We start from the raw sequence: 18,159 nt of genomic DNA on the forward strand, positions 1-18,159 counted from the left end.
GGCGGGAAGGTAAACGGTGTTTCCGTGCACTGCTCTGGTTTGCCAGAAGCGGCTTAGTCATGCTGGCCACATGACCCGGAAGCTGTATGCCGGCTCCCTTGGCCAATAAAGCGAGATGAGCGCCGCAACCCCAGAGTCGGCCACGACTGGACCTAATGGTCAGGGGTCCCTTTACCTTTACCTTATGGAAATAATGGTGATGACCAGCTAGTGTTCAGTGTGTTGCAATTGGCTAGTTGTGGCCAGTGCTCACTCAGCTTATAGGGGGCTATTAACTGCTATGGCACAGGGAGCTTTTGCGGGGAAGGCATTTGGAGGCTGCCTGTGCCCCCAGTCGAGGAGCAGTGTTCTCCCGCATTCCTTAATGCAGAGACCGAACCTGCAGCTGCCCGTCTGTCTGATTAAGCTTCCTTGTGATGCTATTGCCCTTCCCCTGCACCCTAGCCAAGATGAAGGGAAGCCTTTTGAACCTAAGAGCCATATCACCTTCCGGAAAAACTTCCAAGGGCCGTGAGAGGCAAAAGGGAGCGAAATAACAAATGCAAGCTTTTAATTTCATGCACTAGGCCGGTTTCTACGCACATTTGCACACACACTCTCCGTCCACACAAGCTAATAATAATAATAATAATAATAATAATAATAATAATAATAATAATTTATTTATACCCTGCCCATCTGGTTGGGTTTCCCCAGCCACGGCTCCCCGCAAAATATTAAAATACAATAATGCATCAAACATTAAAAGCTTCCCTAAGCAGGGCTGCCTTCAGATGTCTTCTAAAAGTCTGATAGTTGTTTATTTCTTTGACATCTGGTGGGAGGGCATTCCACAGGGCGGGCGCCACTACCGAGAAGGCCCTCTGCCTGGTTCCCTGTAACTTTGCTTCTTGCAGGGAGGGAACCGCCATAAGGCCCTCAGCACTGGACCTCAGTGTCTGGGCTGGATGATGGGGGTGGAGACGCTCCTTTAGGTCTACTGGGCCGAGGCCATTTAGGGCTTTAAAGGTCAGCACCAACACTTTGAATTGTGCTCGGAAACATACTGGGAGCCAATGTAGGCCTTTCAGGACCGGTGTTTTATGGCCCCAGCGGCCGCTCCCAGTCACCAGTCTAGCTGCTGTATTCTGGATTAGTTGTAGTTTCCGGGTCGCCTTCAAAGGTGAATGGCACATTCCAGGCAGGCAAAAACTCTCAAGGAGGGTGCAAAGCTTGGGGACAGTGGGTGTAGCTAGGGAGGGAATGAGGTGTGCGGAGAGTTCCATCAAAAGAGAAAGGCATACTCGCACCCACCTAGCAAGGCCAATGGAAAACTGGCAGCTAATAATATAAAAAAACTGAGACTTTCCTAATAGAAGCTATATGGTTTGCTGGTGTTTTTGTTGGAGCAAGGGACAAATGTTTTGCAAAAGGGAGAGAATGTAAGCTTTCTGTAGATCATAAATGGTGCGTGGGGTGTTTGTGATGATCTAGGCATGGTGGAAGTTATAATGTGAGCTAACTGCAGCGAGGAGGAAGGCCACGGCTGTCTCCCAAGTTGATCAGCCCCCACAACGTCCTTGCCACATTTCCACCCAGGGGTTGTTTTCATAGCCAGGGGCTCATCTCTGTTTCCCCAAAGAGGCTGACCCACTGCAAGGCTAGCCTGAGTAATATCCCATTGGGTCATTTCTTTTCTCTCTCCCCCCCCCCAAAAAAAAATTATCCCAGCCCAGATTTATGAGCATCATGAGTATTTTGTAAGAACAAAAATCTCTCCGCCCAGCTCCATTAGAAAAAGCAACCCAGAGAGCAAATGAACATTGTTCCTCCATTTGTAATATTTTTCTTTTCTCAAATGTTAGCAAAGCATTGCCTAGGACTCGTTCGCTTACACAGCCAGAAAAGGGTTGCTGTTGTTTTTCCCTTAAGAGGCATAACTTTAATCACTTGTGTCATTCATCCTCTGGGGCCAGTGCAATTATGCATGTGGGTGTTTGACATATATGTGTGTGTGTGTGTGTGTGTGTGTGTGTGTGTGTGTATATGCAGGTTTTGGTGTCTTCGGGTGTCTTCCCGTGTAAGAGTCGGGGTGTCTGTGCGACGTTTCGACGAGGTCTCACTCGTCATCTTCAGGCTGGTGCTTTCGGCTTCTTGTTACTGGAACAGAGCAGAATCTGGTGTTTGAGTTCCTATAAATACTGTTGAGGGGTGTGGTGTATAGCCTCCAACGTTCTGGGCAGAGAGGAAGTTACTAGATTAGTGTGCCTTTTCTTCTTTTGTTCCTTAATTACTTGAGGGATATCTTGAGTGATTTCATGAGTGATATTCTGAATACCACTGGGTGGGTCATTAAGTGTAGATTAGTTGCTAAAGCTTTTGTGTCTTGACCTCTTGAGCTTGTGAAGAGTTTTTCTGAGAAGATGGCTGTGCTGCATTTAGTTGTGCTCTGGCTTGGCTTCGTGTATAGGGGCGAGCTGTGGTTTTGTGCCTTGTGCCAGCCAGATCTGTGTAGGGATTGCAGGGGGGTGCAGCATCCGGAGGTGCCACTATAGTTTGGCTACTGGATGGAGTCTGTAATATGTCTGTGGAGAGGGTCTGGGTTTGGGTCTGGTGTACATGGAACATCACCACAAGAGAATAATCATGGAAGCCATCGAGATAGAGAAACACCCTCACAACATGAACAAGCGTGACGACACGTCCCGCCTGCCAGACATCTGGAAATTAGCCCTCCCCACAAAAACCGACACCAGAACCAGAGGCACACAGAACGCTGTCACCAATCAACCACACCAGACCCAAACCCAGACCCTCTCCACAGACATATTACAGACTCCATCCAGTAGCCAAACTATAGTGGCACCTCCGGATGCTGCACCCCCCTGCAATCCCTACACAGATCTGGCTGGCACAAGGCACAAAACCACAGCTCGCCCCTATACACGAAGCCAAGCCAGAGCACAACTAAATGCAGCACAGCCATCTTCTCAGAAAAACTCTTCACAAGCTCAAGAGGTCAAGACACAAAAGCTTTAGCAACTAATCTACACTTAATGACCCACCCAGTGGTATTCAGAATATCACTCATGAAATCACTCAAGATATCCCTCAAGTAATTAAGGAACAAAAGAAGAAAAGGCACACTAATCTAGTAACTTCCTCTCTGCCCAGAACGTTGGAGGCTATACACCACACCCCTCAACAGTATTTATAGGAACTCAAACACCAGATTCTGCTCTGTTCCAGTAACAAGAAGCCGAAAGCACCAGCCTGAAGATGACGAGTGAGACCTCGTCGAAACGTCGCACAGACACCCCGACTCTTACACGGGAAGACACCCGAAGACACCAAAACCTGCATATATATATATATATATATATACACACACACACACACACACACACACACACACACACACACATACAGTGGTACCTCAGGTTAAGTACTTAATTCATTCCGGAGGTCCGTTCTTAACCTGAAACTGTTCTTAACCTGAAGCACCACTTTAGCTAATGGGGCCTCCTGCTGCTGCTGCCGCACCACCGGAGCACGATTTCTGTTCTTATCCTGAAGCAAAGTTCTTTACCTGAAGCACTATTTCTGGGTTAGCGGAGTCTGTAACCTGAAGCGTATGTAACCTGAAGCATATGTAACCCGAGGTACCACTGTCTCTGTGTGTGTGTGTGTATTATATTTGTGAGTGCATTGTGTGTGTGTGTGTATGAACACACATGCATGCATGCACATTGTGTACATACACACAACACACAAGTGATTTTAAACAACAGTAAGGAACTCAGGTCACATTACTAATAAGCTGGACGACATTATTAATAAACACATTTGGCTAAAGAGAGACAAGAATGGCAGTGGGGGCAGGAATGGAGTCATTAGTGAGGCTGGATGAATGAATGGCTTTTTGCAGCACAACATAAGCAAAGCAGGTCCTATCTCAAGGAGCTACAAGACATGGATGAGAGAAGCCGGTAGTGGCTGGTCCGTTAGGGCAAACAGGGTAATGCTTCACCAACCTCAGCCAGCCCCTCTCCCACTTTCTAGAAATGGAGGAGAAATTTGATTTTGTTTGCATTTTCATGAGAAACTGCCAAATTAACTCTCTAGGTAGCTCCAGCAAGGGAGCAATCCAGCATCCGCCTTGGGCAAAGGAAGGCCACCAGTGACTCTTTGGAGCTACCAAAAGAATAATACCAAAAGGATAATTACAATTTGGCAGGGCCATCAAGGTACCACAGATCAGCTTTTCCCAAACTTGGGTCTCCAGCTGTTTTTCGACTACAATTCCCATGAACCCTGGAGACCCAAGTTTGGAAAACCTTGTACTAGATCCAAGCGTTACATAGACTGGATCTAGCCCTCGGGTTGCCGCTAGACTGCTCCAGGGCTGGCAAGTCCTTTGAAAAGGCTCAGAGATGGACAGATCTCCTTTCTCCTTCTTCCCCCGACAGGCTCTCGCTGGAAGGCGATGACAAACCTTGAGAAGCAGCCGTACTATGAGGAGCAGGCGCGCCTCAGCAAGCAGCACCTGGAAAAGTACCCGGATTACAAGTACAAGCCCAGGCCGAAGCGCACGTGCTTAGTGGACGGGAAGAAGCTGCGGATCGGCGAATACAAGGCAATCATGCGCAATCGGCGTCAAGAGATGAGGCAGTATTTCAATGTTGGGTATGGGCCCTTTGTGGCGGATTTCATATACTTAGGTGGAAAGGGTCTGGGGTAGCTCAGTCGATAGAGCACAAGACTCTTAACCTCAGGATCATGGCTTCTAGTCCCATGTTGGGCAAAGGATTCCTACATTGCAGGGGTTGCACTAGGTAGCCCTCGTAGTCCCTTCCAACTCTACTGTTCTATGAGTCTATGTGCATTTTAGCCTTGCAGGTGTTATTAGGCATATAGTGGGGACCTGGAGTTTTCCCGGTGTGGGATGATGGAGAAAAGGGGCCTACAAGTTTGCATCTCTTTTCTCCTGACTTCCAAGGTTGAGGGGTGGCTCAGTCAGTAGAGCATGAGTCTTTGAATCTCAGAGCTGTGGGTTCGAGCCCAACGTTGGGCAAAAGAGTTTGGATTAGAGGAGCCTTGGGATCCCTTCCAGTTCTACATTTCTAATATTTTAAGGTCTGCTCGCCCAACCACCAGCACATGAGAGCTGTAGCCACTTCAGCTGGAGGGAAGCCAGTTGTGTGCACCCACCCCCATCCTTGTAACACGACTTCCAGTGCATCACATGCAGTGATGGGCACCAGCATGGATGGCTTTAAAAGGATTGGGCAAATTCCTGGAGGCTGAGGCTGAAAAGGGCTACTAGGCACAATGGCTACATTCTGACCCCACAGTTGGAGGCAATATGCCTCTGAATGCCAGTCGCCAGGACTGGGAATCGCACATTTGGAGAGAGCCCTATCGCACTCGTGTCCTGTGTTTGGGCTTCTCATGGGCTGACCATTGTGAGAACAGGAATTCTGGGTGCGATAAGCCTTTTGGGCCTGTTTCAGCAGGGCTCCTCTTACATTCAGGACTCAGTATTTGCAAGTGGTTTGCAGGCTTGGTTCTCAGAGGCTGCCCTTACATTCTATGGGATGAAAAGCAGGCCATGTAATCAATGACTCCCCTCCTGTTCTTCTTTCTCAGCAAATGCTGTCCACTGGCATACTGCTGCTTCTGAGCACGGAGATTCCATTTAGCTGTTGTGATTGTTAGTAGTCACCGACACAGACCTGTCCCCCTTTGCGAATGTTTTCTGGTCCCCTCTCAAAGCTGTCTAAGCCAGCGCTCATCACCTCATCTTCGTGGCAGTGAACTCCTTTAGTTAATTGCAAGTTGAGCCTGCTACAAAATGTTGCGGTGTGGTGCCTTCCAGTTCAAGGTGCCAGCCAGCTAGCCAATCAGGCCTGCTTTCAAGCTCCACCATTCCATTCCCATTCCTTTTTGAACCCTATGCAAACGTTCAGTTTCCTCACAGGTAAACGAACAGTGCAAAGCCCTGCCCGCTCTGGTATACCATTTTTACTCAGTTTAGAGCTTTCAGTAAGTTTGAAGGCAATGCTCAGAAGCAAAGGACCTCCTGTTCTTCTGGGGGCACCCCGTGGGATTTACGCCCCTGGCCACGCAGGGTTCTAAATCATTCACGGAGCTTCTATGAGGACAAGAGACCAATGTTTTCCATTTTGCCCTTCAAAAGTCACCTTACTGCTTACTCCACATGCTAGGGTTTGATGCAGCAGTCACACAACGGTAGCCACAATCCATACTGATCCCGCTATTTCTTGACAAATTCATTGGCAGATTCCTACTTTGCAGGGGTTAAGCTAGATGACCCCCAGGGACTCTACAATTCTTTCAGACACTGTTCTCTCTCAGCCCTACTGGGAGCTGCCAATGATTGAACCTGAGACCTTCTGCATGCTCTTCTACTGAGCTACATCCATTCCGTTTGGAGTGCATAAGCAGAACTCCTTATACCTGAACATCAGAAATAGAGGAAAGGGTGTGCCTTATAAATAAAGATACACTCTTTCCTGTCTTGAATGTTCTGGGGAGAAAGAGCAGGTGCTTCATCACTTGTGCACAATTAATATATGGAATTCACCGCCACAATATTTTTTTTATGGCTACTGATAGAGGATGGAGGGGAAATTTGATTCAGTATGCATTGAAAGCTGGACCAGTCAAATCTGCACTGTCAAAAACAATTCACAAACCGAAACAAAAATATCCTTTGAAATTTTCACTTATCTGAATTTTGCGATGCAGTTCTTCAACAAAACAGCATTTGCAAAAATGCATTTATTAGGGGAAAGTATGCATTAAAAATGAAGAGATATAAGTGAAAAGAATTGGGAAATATGGGGTAATTGCTTGCAAATTAGTGTACATTAGTCAAAATATAAAAAATTACTTAATAGGAGAAATTCACACTAAAACATTTATAATTTTTCATGAGGCTTTTTTTATCATACATCGCTAGAAAATGTGAACTGAATTTAAGACTGGGGGGAAAGTGAGAAACAAAATTGATATATCCTTCTATCTACTTACATAGCGCTGCATCTTTCTGAGTTGGTAGAGAACAAACGCCTAGCCGATCCAAAGCTAAGCACTTTTGAGTCCTATTGATTTTTTTTTCAGCGTAAGAGTTAAGTACAGGTTTAAATCTCTCCTGTTGAAATCAAGGAGACTTAAAACTGCTTAACCAGGGCTGGACTGCGCCCAACGTTTTTGGAACGAGAGCTGGCTGTTTGAGCCTGGTTAATGGATGACAGTAATGATGAACAGAGATGAATCTGTCCAGCTACTGCTAAGTGTCACCAGGCAGTATTTTAAACAGCTACAGTGTGCATTGTAATACTAAGCAGCTCAGCCCAGAAATCTGAGCCGCTTAACCCTGTGGTGTTGGCAAGTCCGGTGATCCCACTGGTAAGCACGGAAACAAACAGAGGGATGTCAGCCAAACCTTGGCATCAGGAGATTAAAAAGAGAGGGAGGGGAGGACCTTTTGGAGAAAGAATAGGCAGCGACAAAGCCTCCAGAATTCCACTTATCTCGCCAACACTGATGCTTGACAATGTTAGGGCGGGGGGGATTAATCCGCCAATAGTTGAAATGGTATTCAGCTTCCTTACTGAGCTAGCCAAATTCTCTCTCTGCTGGGAGTGGCGCATATACTTTGGGGTTACCAATAGGTGTGCCCCAAATGAGGTCTTTGCAACAAGGTGACATCTTAAAGGGAACTGATTTTGGGTTCTCTAAAGGGCATAACGTTTGTCGGAATGTGCAAACGAGGCTACTGCAACCTCGTGCTAAGTTTGGTGTGCTTAGAACTGATTGCTTTCAGTAGACTGTCTCACACCTAAATCGGCACAGCGCCAGACTGTAGGGCTTGAATCCCGATCAGGTGAGACTGGGACTTGCTTCTGAGTAAACATGGTGAGATTGCAGGTAGCAGCTCTTCAGAAATATAGAGGTGACTCCATAGATCTGCCATGGTTTGTGGCACACAGTGAACTCTGATGTTGCAGGTTTTCAAAGTGTTCCAGCCCTATACTCAGAAATTAGCCTCCTAACCATGGCCAGCTGTAACAGATCTAGCTACATGTTGGTGTTGTAGATGCCTGTTTGGTAAAATTCATCCTACGTAATCCACACTTACCTTATTTAACCCATGCTAAGTGCAAATTATTTTTACCAGTCCATACATCTGCATGCTTTTGGAGCCCTACAAAATTGGAGTTTGGTGGGGGAGTATTCTGTATGGATTGAAATTGTCTAGACCAGAGCTGCTGGTCTAGTCATTTTCACATGAGCTTTGAATTCATTGATACTAGGGGCCTAGGTCTCAGAGATTCTAAACCTGTGACTGGGCTATCTCACTTTAGATCAGCCTTCAACAACTGCAACTCCCATCGCTAGTGTGGAGCCAGTGTGGTGTAGTGTTTAAGAGTGGTAGTCTCGTAATCTGGTGAACTGGGTTCGATTCCCCGCTCCTCCACATGCAGCTGCTGGGTGACCTTGGGCTAGTCACACTTCTCTGAAGTCTCTCAGCCTCACTCACCTCACAGAGTGTTTGTTGTGGGGGAGGAAGAGAAAGGAGAATGTTAGCCGCTTTGAGACTCCTGAGGTTCTCGTGATTGAATGTTTATCTCTACAAAATCAGTGTCCACACAGAAATCTAATATTCTCTTAGGGATTCTAGCTCTCTATATGCAGGTATTAATTCAATTTAATTGCACAGAGGAGCATTGCAGTCTATGAAGTGGTTCAGCCCGGACTCAGGTTTACCACCTCAGCAAAATCAAGGGCAAACACAGTAGCTGCTGTTAGAAATTAGAACATGGGCAGGTCTTATCTTCCCTTAGCAAGGCCCCTCTTCCCCTCTCTCATTAGGCTGGTATGGTCATCACCCTGTCTGCTGCTGACATGTGGTCCTCAGGCTGAAAGAGGTTCCCCAATCCTGTATCCTCTGCCCCTGATAGGCCTCTTTATGTTGCTATAACACTTGAACAGCCACCTTCTCCTTGAAGGAAAGAAGTGAGAGATTTAGAAATGCGGCAAGGATCGGAGAACTCTGCCAACCCTGCCCCATGGCCTTCCAGGATTGTTCTGAGGCTTACTGTACGCTTGGCGTAAACGGCCAGGGCAAGGTTTCACTCTCAGTTAAGCCTGCTCTCCTCCAGAGATTCCCCTCCTGTCTCCCGTGGAAAGGCTTTCCGTTGCAGACGGACACACCTTTGATGACATTACAATGCGGAGCATGTTCTGCACAATATTATCGCAATTGAATTAGCCCATGCTGCAAGGCAACAAAAGGAGCATCAGTGCTAAATCTGTAGGTTTGCAAGGATCCCCCAGAGCTTCTTAGGGAGATAAACACGGCCAGCATTCCAAGATTTCAGGAAGGAATTTAGCAGGCCTAAAATAACCCAGCTCTTTTATGACATTTGCATGTATTTCCAGGCTTTCGGTATCTGAAAAGGAAGGTTTTAAGCAGATGCTTGGCATGGTAGCTTTATGATTTTGCAGAAAAGTTACAACAAGATGGACTAGTATGCGTCTCTTGGATGCTCAGAGCCCAGCCACAGTAGTGAGGAGGACTTTTAAATAGGGTTTTGTTTTTAAGAACTGCCTTAAGGTCTGATTATATGAAGCGTTTTTTTAAACTGAGTCAGACAAGTGGATTTGGCTACCTTTATATTGTCTATGCCAGGGGTTGGGGAACTTCTGGCCTAGGGATAGGAGAATAATTTTTATTAAGTTTACATTGGCACTCTCCCCCCCCCCAAAAAAATATGCAAACTGAAACACAACCTTCCTTCGAAATTTGCATATCTCCAAATCTTGCAAAGCAATTTTCCAGGCAAGTAACACGTACAAAAATGCATATACTAGGGTAGTGTATGGATGAAAATGCTTTTTTTGTAATATTTTTAATTAATTTTCATCAAGAAAAATACATATCGCACCACATTACAACTTTAACAAATTTTCTCGTTTTTGGACTTCCTTCGGCCTCTCTGACAATCATCCGAATTAAACTTTTTAATTACACATTTCCTAAATTTTCTATTGCCTTTTAACATACCTTCCGCACCTGTTTTCCTTTCTTACAATATTCCTTAGGTTTTTACAGAGCTTTAAATGCCACTAACGTTATTTCATTATCACTTATACGGATGAAAATACTTATAGGGAAGTTTTTAATGTTGGCGGTTGTATAAATTGTTTGAAGCTGGTCAGAGTTGCTGGGGCAACCCATCACTGATGATGATTATAATGATGATACTATATTGGTGAAAGTGATATACAAGGATGTATATTGGGATAAGCTGCATACAAAAAAAAAAGTGTGCTTGGGGGGAAATTTGGTCTAAAATGCTGATGGATTTCCATGGGGACTGTTTTAAAGTAAAAGCAGAAAAGTCACAAATGCATGTGGGAAGGTGAGGAACTGAAGGCTGGAGAAATGAGAGAAAGTGAAACCAACAACTTTGCCCATCCATACTGTGGCTCTATAGGTGCTGTTGGACTGTAACTCCTGCAGGTTCCCCATCCCTGGCAGCAGGTCTGCAACGATGAAGTCATTCCCAGCCCATCAGTCTGAGCTCTTATCTAGCTGGAGGTCCTGCGTAATGAATCTGGGTGCCTTCTCTGGACAACTTAAGTTGTTCTCTGGACAACTTCTGGACAACTGAAGGCAGCCCTCTTTAGGGAAGTTTTTAATGTCTAATGCTGTATTGTTTTTAATATTCAGCTGGAAGCCGCCCAGCCAGATGGGCGGGGTATAAATAATAAATTATTATTATTATTCTCCCTGCCCCCACGGAAGTGTGTGCTCTACCACTGAGTGTGTGGGTCCTCCCCCTGGGATTTGACCTTTTTTTCCTGGCAAAGGTTGCAGAACCAGAAATAAGTGTGATCAGTTGATCGCATGGGAAATTCTTGCCCCAGCGCTGTTTCTCAAAGGGTCTTCAGAACTTCCAACGCAATCCACCCCCATCCCTCACAATTCAGGGATGCAAATCTGCATCCTGGGCATTGTGCTGGGGGAAGCACTACTGTTTCCTGACAACAACACACCATGCATCAATGGAGACATCCCTTGAAACGGCCTCGGTCCTGTATACCTGAAGGAGCGTCTCACCCCCATCATCCAGCCCGGACACTGAGGTCCAGCTCTGAGGGCCTTCTGGTGGTTCCCTCCCTGCGAGAAGCCAAGTTACAGGGAACCAGGCAGAGGGCCTTCTCAGTAGTGGCACCTGCCCTGTGGAACGCCCTCCCACCAGATGTCAGGGCAATAAGCAACTATTTTACTTTTAAAAGACAGCTGAAGGCGGCCCTGTTTAGGGAAGTTTTTAATGTCTGATGCTGTTTGGTTTTTAATATTCGGTGGAAGCCGCACAGAGTGGGGTATAAGATGGGTGGGGTATAAATAAATTAATTATTATTATTATTATTATTGAAATGCAAGCAGCAGGTTCAGAGGTGGTTTTGCCAGCACCATGGCAGGGATGAAGAGAGGGTTAAACTTCCCCTCCTTGCCTCCACCCCCCCCCTTTCCTGATGCTGCTCAGACTTCCCCATTGCTGCCATTTACACTTATGCATTAATTACACTAGAGAAATTAATGTTGGTCCTAAGGAAGGAAGTGGGATAACAGAGCTCTTATGCCCTATAGGGAATCTTCTGTACTTGGCCCACATGGGGAAATATCATGCCCATTAGAACTGAAGGAAATGCCAGTGAAACAGAGAAATAATGAGTTATGTTTGACATCTAAGGCATATCAAACATATGAAGCAATGGCTCCAATATAATGTAATGTAAAAAAAAATGCATTAAGATTTATAATACATGGGTACAATTATTAAGATATGGCATCTGGGGTCTGTAATTGCACCCCGTGTGGGGTTGTCCTACCCCATATGCCTTACACATGGACGCTTTCATTCTACTCAAAACTTCTTGGAAGTATGCATTCAACAACAGTACTAAATAGTTAATGCTCCTTACCTTAACTGCTGCATTTGTGCAGTTTCACTGCTGCGTTGTTAAATCAGAGTTGTCACCATAATAACTTGAAAGTGCAATGTTTTATTTTCTTCCAGTTTGACTTTCTTGAAGTCTAAAATGATACTAATTAGTGGGGAGATGCTGAACCTATTTTTATATCCCTGGAAACATGGCTTTAAGGGGGCCTGCAAGAGAGAGAGGGAGAGAGAAGGGTAATAGCTTGGTGGGAGAGCATCGGTTTTGCATGCAGAAGGTCCCAGGTTCAAACTCTAGCATCTCCAGCTAGGCTTGGTAATGTCCTGTGCCTAGAAGAGAGAGTTTGGATTTGATATCCCGCCTTTCACTCCCCTTCAGGAGTCTCAAAGCGGCTAACAATCTCCTTTTCCCTTCCTCCCCCACAACAAACACTCTGTGAGGTGAGTGGGGCTGAGAGACTTCAGAGAAGTGTGACTGGCCCAAGGTCACCCAGCAGCTGCATGTGGAGGAGCGGGGAAGCGAACCCAGTTCCCCAGATTACGAGACTACCGCTCTTAACCACTACACCATACTGGCTCTCTAAAACCCTGGAGGGTTGCTGCTGGACAGTGTAGACAATACTCAGCTCAATGGACCAATGGTCCTATTCTGTATAGGACAACTATACTATGTTTACTATGTTTCTCCGCACAGCCACTGACAATCAGGGTAGATAATACTGAACCAGAAGGACTAATTAACTCAGTACAGTGGTACCTCTGGTTGCGAATGGGATCCATTCTGGAGGTCCGTTCGCTACATGAAAAGCCCGCAACCTGAAGCACCGTCTCTGCGCAGGTGCGCGGTGCGATTCGGTGCTTCTGCACATGCGCGAGTGGCGAAACCTGGAAGTAACCCTTTCCAGTACTTCCGGGTCGCTGCTGGACACAACCTGAAAAAACGTACCGTATTTTTTGTTCTATAAGGTGCACCAGACCACAAGAAGCCCCTAGTTTTTGGAGGAGGAAAACAAGAAAAAAATATTCTGAATCTCAGAAGCCCAAACAGCAAGAAGGATCGCTGCGCAGTGAAAGCAGCACTCCCTCTAGCTGATCTGGCTTCCTGGATAGCTGCACAGCCTGCATTCGCTCCATAAGACGCACACACATTTCCCCCTTACTTTTTGGGAGGGAAAAAGTGAGTCTTGTACAGCAAAAAATACGGTAACATGAAGCAAACGTAACATGAGGTATGACTGTATAAGGTAGCTTCCTTTGTTTATTCCTAAAAGAATGCATCCTTCTCCTTGTGTCTAATGGCTCCCCGTATTGTTTCCCCCCTCCTTCATTGCCAACAGACAGCAAGCACAGATTCCCATTGCGACGGCCGGCGTAGTCTACCCAGGGGCCATTGCCATGGCAGGAATGCCCTCCCCACACCTGCCCTCGGAGCACTCAAGCGTTTCTAGCAGTCCGGAGCCCGGGATGCCCGTTATCCAGAGCACTTACGGCATCAAAAGCGAGGACACCTCCCACGTCAAGGAGGAGATGCAGACTGACGACATCAACGGCGAAATATACGACGAGTACGACGAAGAGGACGATGACCCCGACGTGGACTACGGCAGCGACAGCGAAAACCACATCGCGGGGCAAGCCAACTGATAGGAGGGGGTCCCGATTCTTGGCGTTGACCTCGGAGGACTTCGGTGGGAAGCCCCGGCTGGTTCCTTAGCCCAGTGGCCAAGCACACAGACTTAATCCTCACACACTGACTGTTACTTAAAAACTCTTAGTCTTAACTAGTTGGGGGGACATCGGCTGATCAATAGGCATCAGCCCACGTCGGGGGGGGGGGAAATAAACTTTTTAAAAGGAAAGCGAAACAAAAAATTTAAAGAGACAAAAAGGCTCAGAGGAAGGAACCGTGACAAGGAAGACAACTCACGAAGACAACAAATATATATATAAATATATATATAAAACGGACGGAAATAAGCTATGGGTAATATAATGCCAGTAATTCAGCTGCTATACCCGAGCACTGAAGTCTTACCCGTTCAACCTTTTATTATTATTATTTTTTTCAAAATAAACTTTATGGCTGTTTGTTCTACAATGTTCTAGAAAATTCTCACTCAGGTACACAGTGCCAACAAGTGGCTTGTGAATGTGTTCTGTTGTTTTTGTGCTACAGGTTAAAGGAAAAAAAATAAGATTTGGGGTGGGGTGGGGGGAGGTTGGGGGGGAGGTGACGCACCTGGCCAGGATGGGGCGGGGGGCAGAATAGATGATTTTTTAAAAAAACAATTCTTTTTACTTCCCCCTCCAACTTTCCCACCTTCTTTTTTCACCCTTCCTCTCCAGAGTCAGGGTTATTAAGGCATTCATGCATCTGGCTGGAACGGACCTAGTTTTTTTAGCCCATGTGGCATTGCACATCCTAAACACAACAATCGCTGCTTGCAGGTGAGGAAGAGGACCTGTAGGAGTTTGCTTAGGGCCCTGATGGTTTGCTCCAGCGCAGAATGTTTTCTGTGCAGGCTGCAATAAACCTTTGGGTGGTTTAAGAGATTTGTAGACCATGAATTGAGCTCTAGAGATGCCCAATATGGGACCTTTCATCAACATATCATCATTATTTATTGGATGTCTTACCTGCCTTTCACCACCAGGTCCCAGGACAGGTTACGCCCATATAAAAAGACAATATTAAAATCCTTTAAAACAACAATGCTCTCCCACAGACTTATGTCCTTCCCTTCCACCAAAATACATTAACCCAGTCCCTTAAAAATGCAAGCACTTGTTCTACACACATCCTTAAATGGGTCATGCCAGTCACCAGTTAGCCTCATCACCTGGGAGACGTATGTGCCCTCGTCCCAATCCAATATCTGCTTGACCTTGATGGATGTGCGCAAGAGCATGTTGCCACATGGGCTGCAGTGGGCATACTCTTTATTTCTGCTGCCACCACCCCAGCCAGTCACCCCCTTCCTTTCTAGACAGGGCCTCCTTCCACCAATTGCACACCAGACGTAGTCTCTGAGCAAGTGCCAAATTTGTACTCACATGCTGAACAACTTCCATTTCATGTTTTCTTTCCCAGTTGGTCGTCTTTTCTTTATTTCTTTCATCTCGTCTTCGGTCTAAAGTTAGGACAGTGTTGTGTCTTAGACAATCCGTTGAAGAACCTGATTACCAGCAGCTGGTGAGGTTAGATTTTTCTTTCTTTCATTAATTTTCTATTAAAAAAAAAAACACAAGTTAAAGGAAACTGTAGGTGCTGTTCTCAGGTGAAAAAGAGAGAGAGAAACAAGAGATTTAGAGAAAAAAATATTTTATGAATCGTGGACTTGTGTGTTTAGGTGGATGTGGGTGTTTATGGTACTAATAAGAATAACCTTCAAAGAATTGTTGGGGTGGAGCAGAAGTAAATCAGTGGATGATTTCCCAAATGACTGAGTCTGTATGACACCCTGAATTTACACTTCATGTTGGTGCTACATGTAATAGATTTCCATTGTTTGCATATGAAGTGTGGCACTGAAGAATGTGACGCATTAACTTCCTAAGTCAAGTATTGGGGAGCAAAGGGTGAGGATGTCCAATGTCATGTGTTCAGGGACTTTCAGCTCCAGATCCGCATCAACCATGAGGTGGAGGCTGAGATGAAATCTTGCTTGGGGGTGAAATCTTGAGTGAGCTATGAAAATAATTCCCGTGATATATGAATGATTGACCCAATATGTGTGACCCATCTTCCCATGCCCGTACACCCAGATTTGGACTCAGATTGGGCAAGGCCTTCCTCACAGTTTGTCATTCCACATAGTCCTATCCCTCGTGATGGAAAGTGCACTACTACACTACCATGGGCACTAATGTCTGCAGTGGACCTTTGTGTATCAATAGCTGTTCCAGTCATGGTGCTGCAACATTGCCGTAGTGCCACTGGGACATTGCTTTGGTGCTGCAGGGAGATACCAACAGTTGGAGCAATCGCGATTGAGGGCTCCAGCGACACACTCTAGGCTTCCAGGGCCTAGCAACTGCCCTGTTCATTTCAATGCCAGAGAGCGCTTGGTATATATCACCCCAATTCCATCTGGCATTTTCCCAGGTTAGAGGGAATGAGACAGAATTCTGCTTTTGTGGTGTATCTTGTGTACCTTGGGCCCATTCAGTCTTTGGCTTCCTGCCATGATGAGGAAGTCATGATGATTGGCCAAGGGAAAACTAGGCTTTTGACCTAGCTGAAATCAATGGAACTATGCTCCCTAAATGGAAGAACTTTACCATAAGCAGTTTATAGTTCAGGCTGCCAGATAGCATACTAGGTTTGATGATAAGCAAGTGGCTCCACATTCCAGCAGTTCTCACAATGTCTTGCTTGCTAATACAGATGCCTCAGGCTCATCGGTGACCCAGATGGGAAAGGTTTATTCTGCCATTCTGTGTGCCACTATTAATTCCATTCTAAGTGGTTTACTACAGCAGAGAGCTACAGGGGTAGACCTGAACATATACTGTTTGCATGCAATGCTAAGCCATGGTTTGTGTAGTTTAACGGTGGTTTGTTTGTACATCCAAGTCCATCCTAGCCAACTATGTTTTTGTTGTGGCCAACAAACCAGTATATGGAACCATGGTTTGAAACGGGCTTGCAAATTTTGACTTGTGGTTTCTCATTAGGTCTGAACCCACTATCCTGGCTTAATCCCAGTTTGTTTCAGCACCCTGCCCTCGATGCTTGCTCAGCTACAAAGGTGCAAGATGAACATTTTGAAAATGAAACCAACATTAAAGGTAAAGGGACCCCTGACCATTAGGTCCAGTCGTGGCCGACACTGGGGTTGTAGCGCTCATCTCGCTTTACTGGCCAAGGGAGCCGGCGTACAGCTTCCGGGTCAGGTGGCCAGCATGACTAAACCACTTCTGGCGAACCAGAGCAGTGCACGGAAACGGCGTTTACCTTCCCGCCGGAGTGTTGCCTATTTATCTACTTGCACTTTGACGTGCTTTCGAACTGCTAGGTTGGCAGGAGCAGGGACCAAGCAATGGGAGCTCACCCCGTTGCGGGGATTCGAACCGCCAACCTTCTGATCGGCAAGTCCTAGGCTCTGTGGTTTAACCCACAGCACCACCCTAAAAAACCAACATTAGGCACAACAAATTATAGTTGCTCTGCTCGTCTGCAGGGCTGATCAGTCCATGGTTAAAACAAACAATGGCTTATCATTATATACAAACTGGTACAGTGCAGAATACAAACTGAAGTCAGCAGCCATTCATTTTTAAAAGAGCAGATCTCTAGTCCTCACTATCGCAAAGATTTTCCGGAAACTCAGGACAACATCTGGCGGAATCTCGAAAGCTTAGAGTGGTAGCTAAATAATACTTTTGATAGGGAAAGGCTGTACGACAGCAGGACCAGATTGAGGCTGCCACACGTATTAGGCTGTATGTCCCGTTGACCTATTTCTGAGTAAACATGCATAGAGTTAATACATCTGTTGATTTTGCTGACTGTCATTTCAATGTGTGAATTGACTTCTCCAAAAAAAAGCATTGTGTACAGATCAGTGGGGTGGGTGGTGCCAAAGCAAAATGGAAGTTTCATGGTTATTGAAGTCTAAAAAATATCTGACCCTATTCTGTGGCTCTTATGTGTTTGCCTGGGTATGTCCAAAATGGTGGCAAGCCTTATCCAACACTGTAGCTTTCTTGGGAAGGGGTGGTCCCATCAAATACGTTCCAGCACACCACATAGTTTTTCAAGATGGCAGTATTTGCATTGGAAATCATTACTGCCATCTTGGGCATTATTGGATTGTGTGGCTGCCATACCTGCCCAGAAATGTACAAGATAGTGGCATTAACAAAATTCCAACCACTGGGAACAATGGGGAATATTTTACTGGCAATGCTGAGGTCATTCCAAGATCATTGAGGAGGATCTTGAAGGAAGTAGGTGGGAGAAGACTCAAAAGGGTAAAAATAAAAAATAAATAAAAAAAAATAAGAATTGATCATCAATCCCTATTCATTCTTATTAACTCTTTGAAGATTCACACCCTCATTGTTCGTATGACAGAATGCTACTTCAAAAATAGACCTCCCCCTGGCAAAGCAAACAGTATCCCATTGTGATTGAATAGTTCTGGCAATAGTTAAATGGGTGCTTGGGTGCAATTTC

General features: G+C 45.7%; 1 protein-coding gene across 10 annotated transcripts in view; it reads left to right on the forward strand.

Annotated features, from left to right (window-relative positions):
- The window catches only part of SOX5 (SRY-box transcription factor 5), a 783,822-nt gene extending 769,746 nt beyond the window's left edge, over positions 1–14,076 (forward strand). For 9 of the 10 annotated variants that reach the window (XM_082238845.1, XM_082238846.1, XM_082238847.1 and 6 more), the window contains 2 exons: positions 4,449–4,665; positions 13,316–14,076. In XM_082238845.1, the coding sequence (XP_082094971.1) occupies positions 4,449–4,665; positions 13,316–13,622 (524 nt within the window). In that variant the 3' untranslated portion in view covers positions 13,623–14,076. The remainder of the gene's footprint in view (positions 1–4,448; positions 4,666–13,315) is intronic. The other variant, XM_082238850.1, reaches the window with a different exon arrangement.
- Positions 14,077–18,159: the final 4,083 nt, after the last annotated feature.

Source organism: Podarcis vaucheri, assembly GCF_965113315.1.
Source record: "Podarcis vaucheri genome assembly, chromosome: 10".
Taxonomy (NCBI): Eukaryota; Metazoa; Chordata; class Lepidosauria; order Squamata; family Lacertidae; genus Podarcis; species Podarcis vaucheri.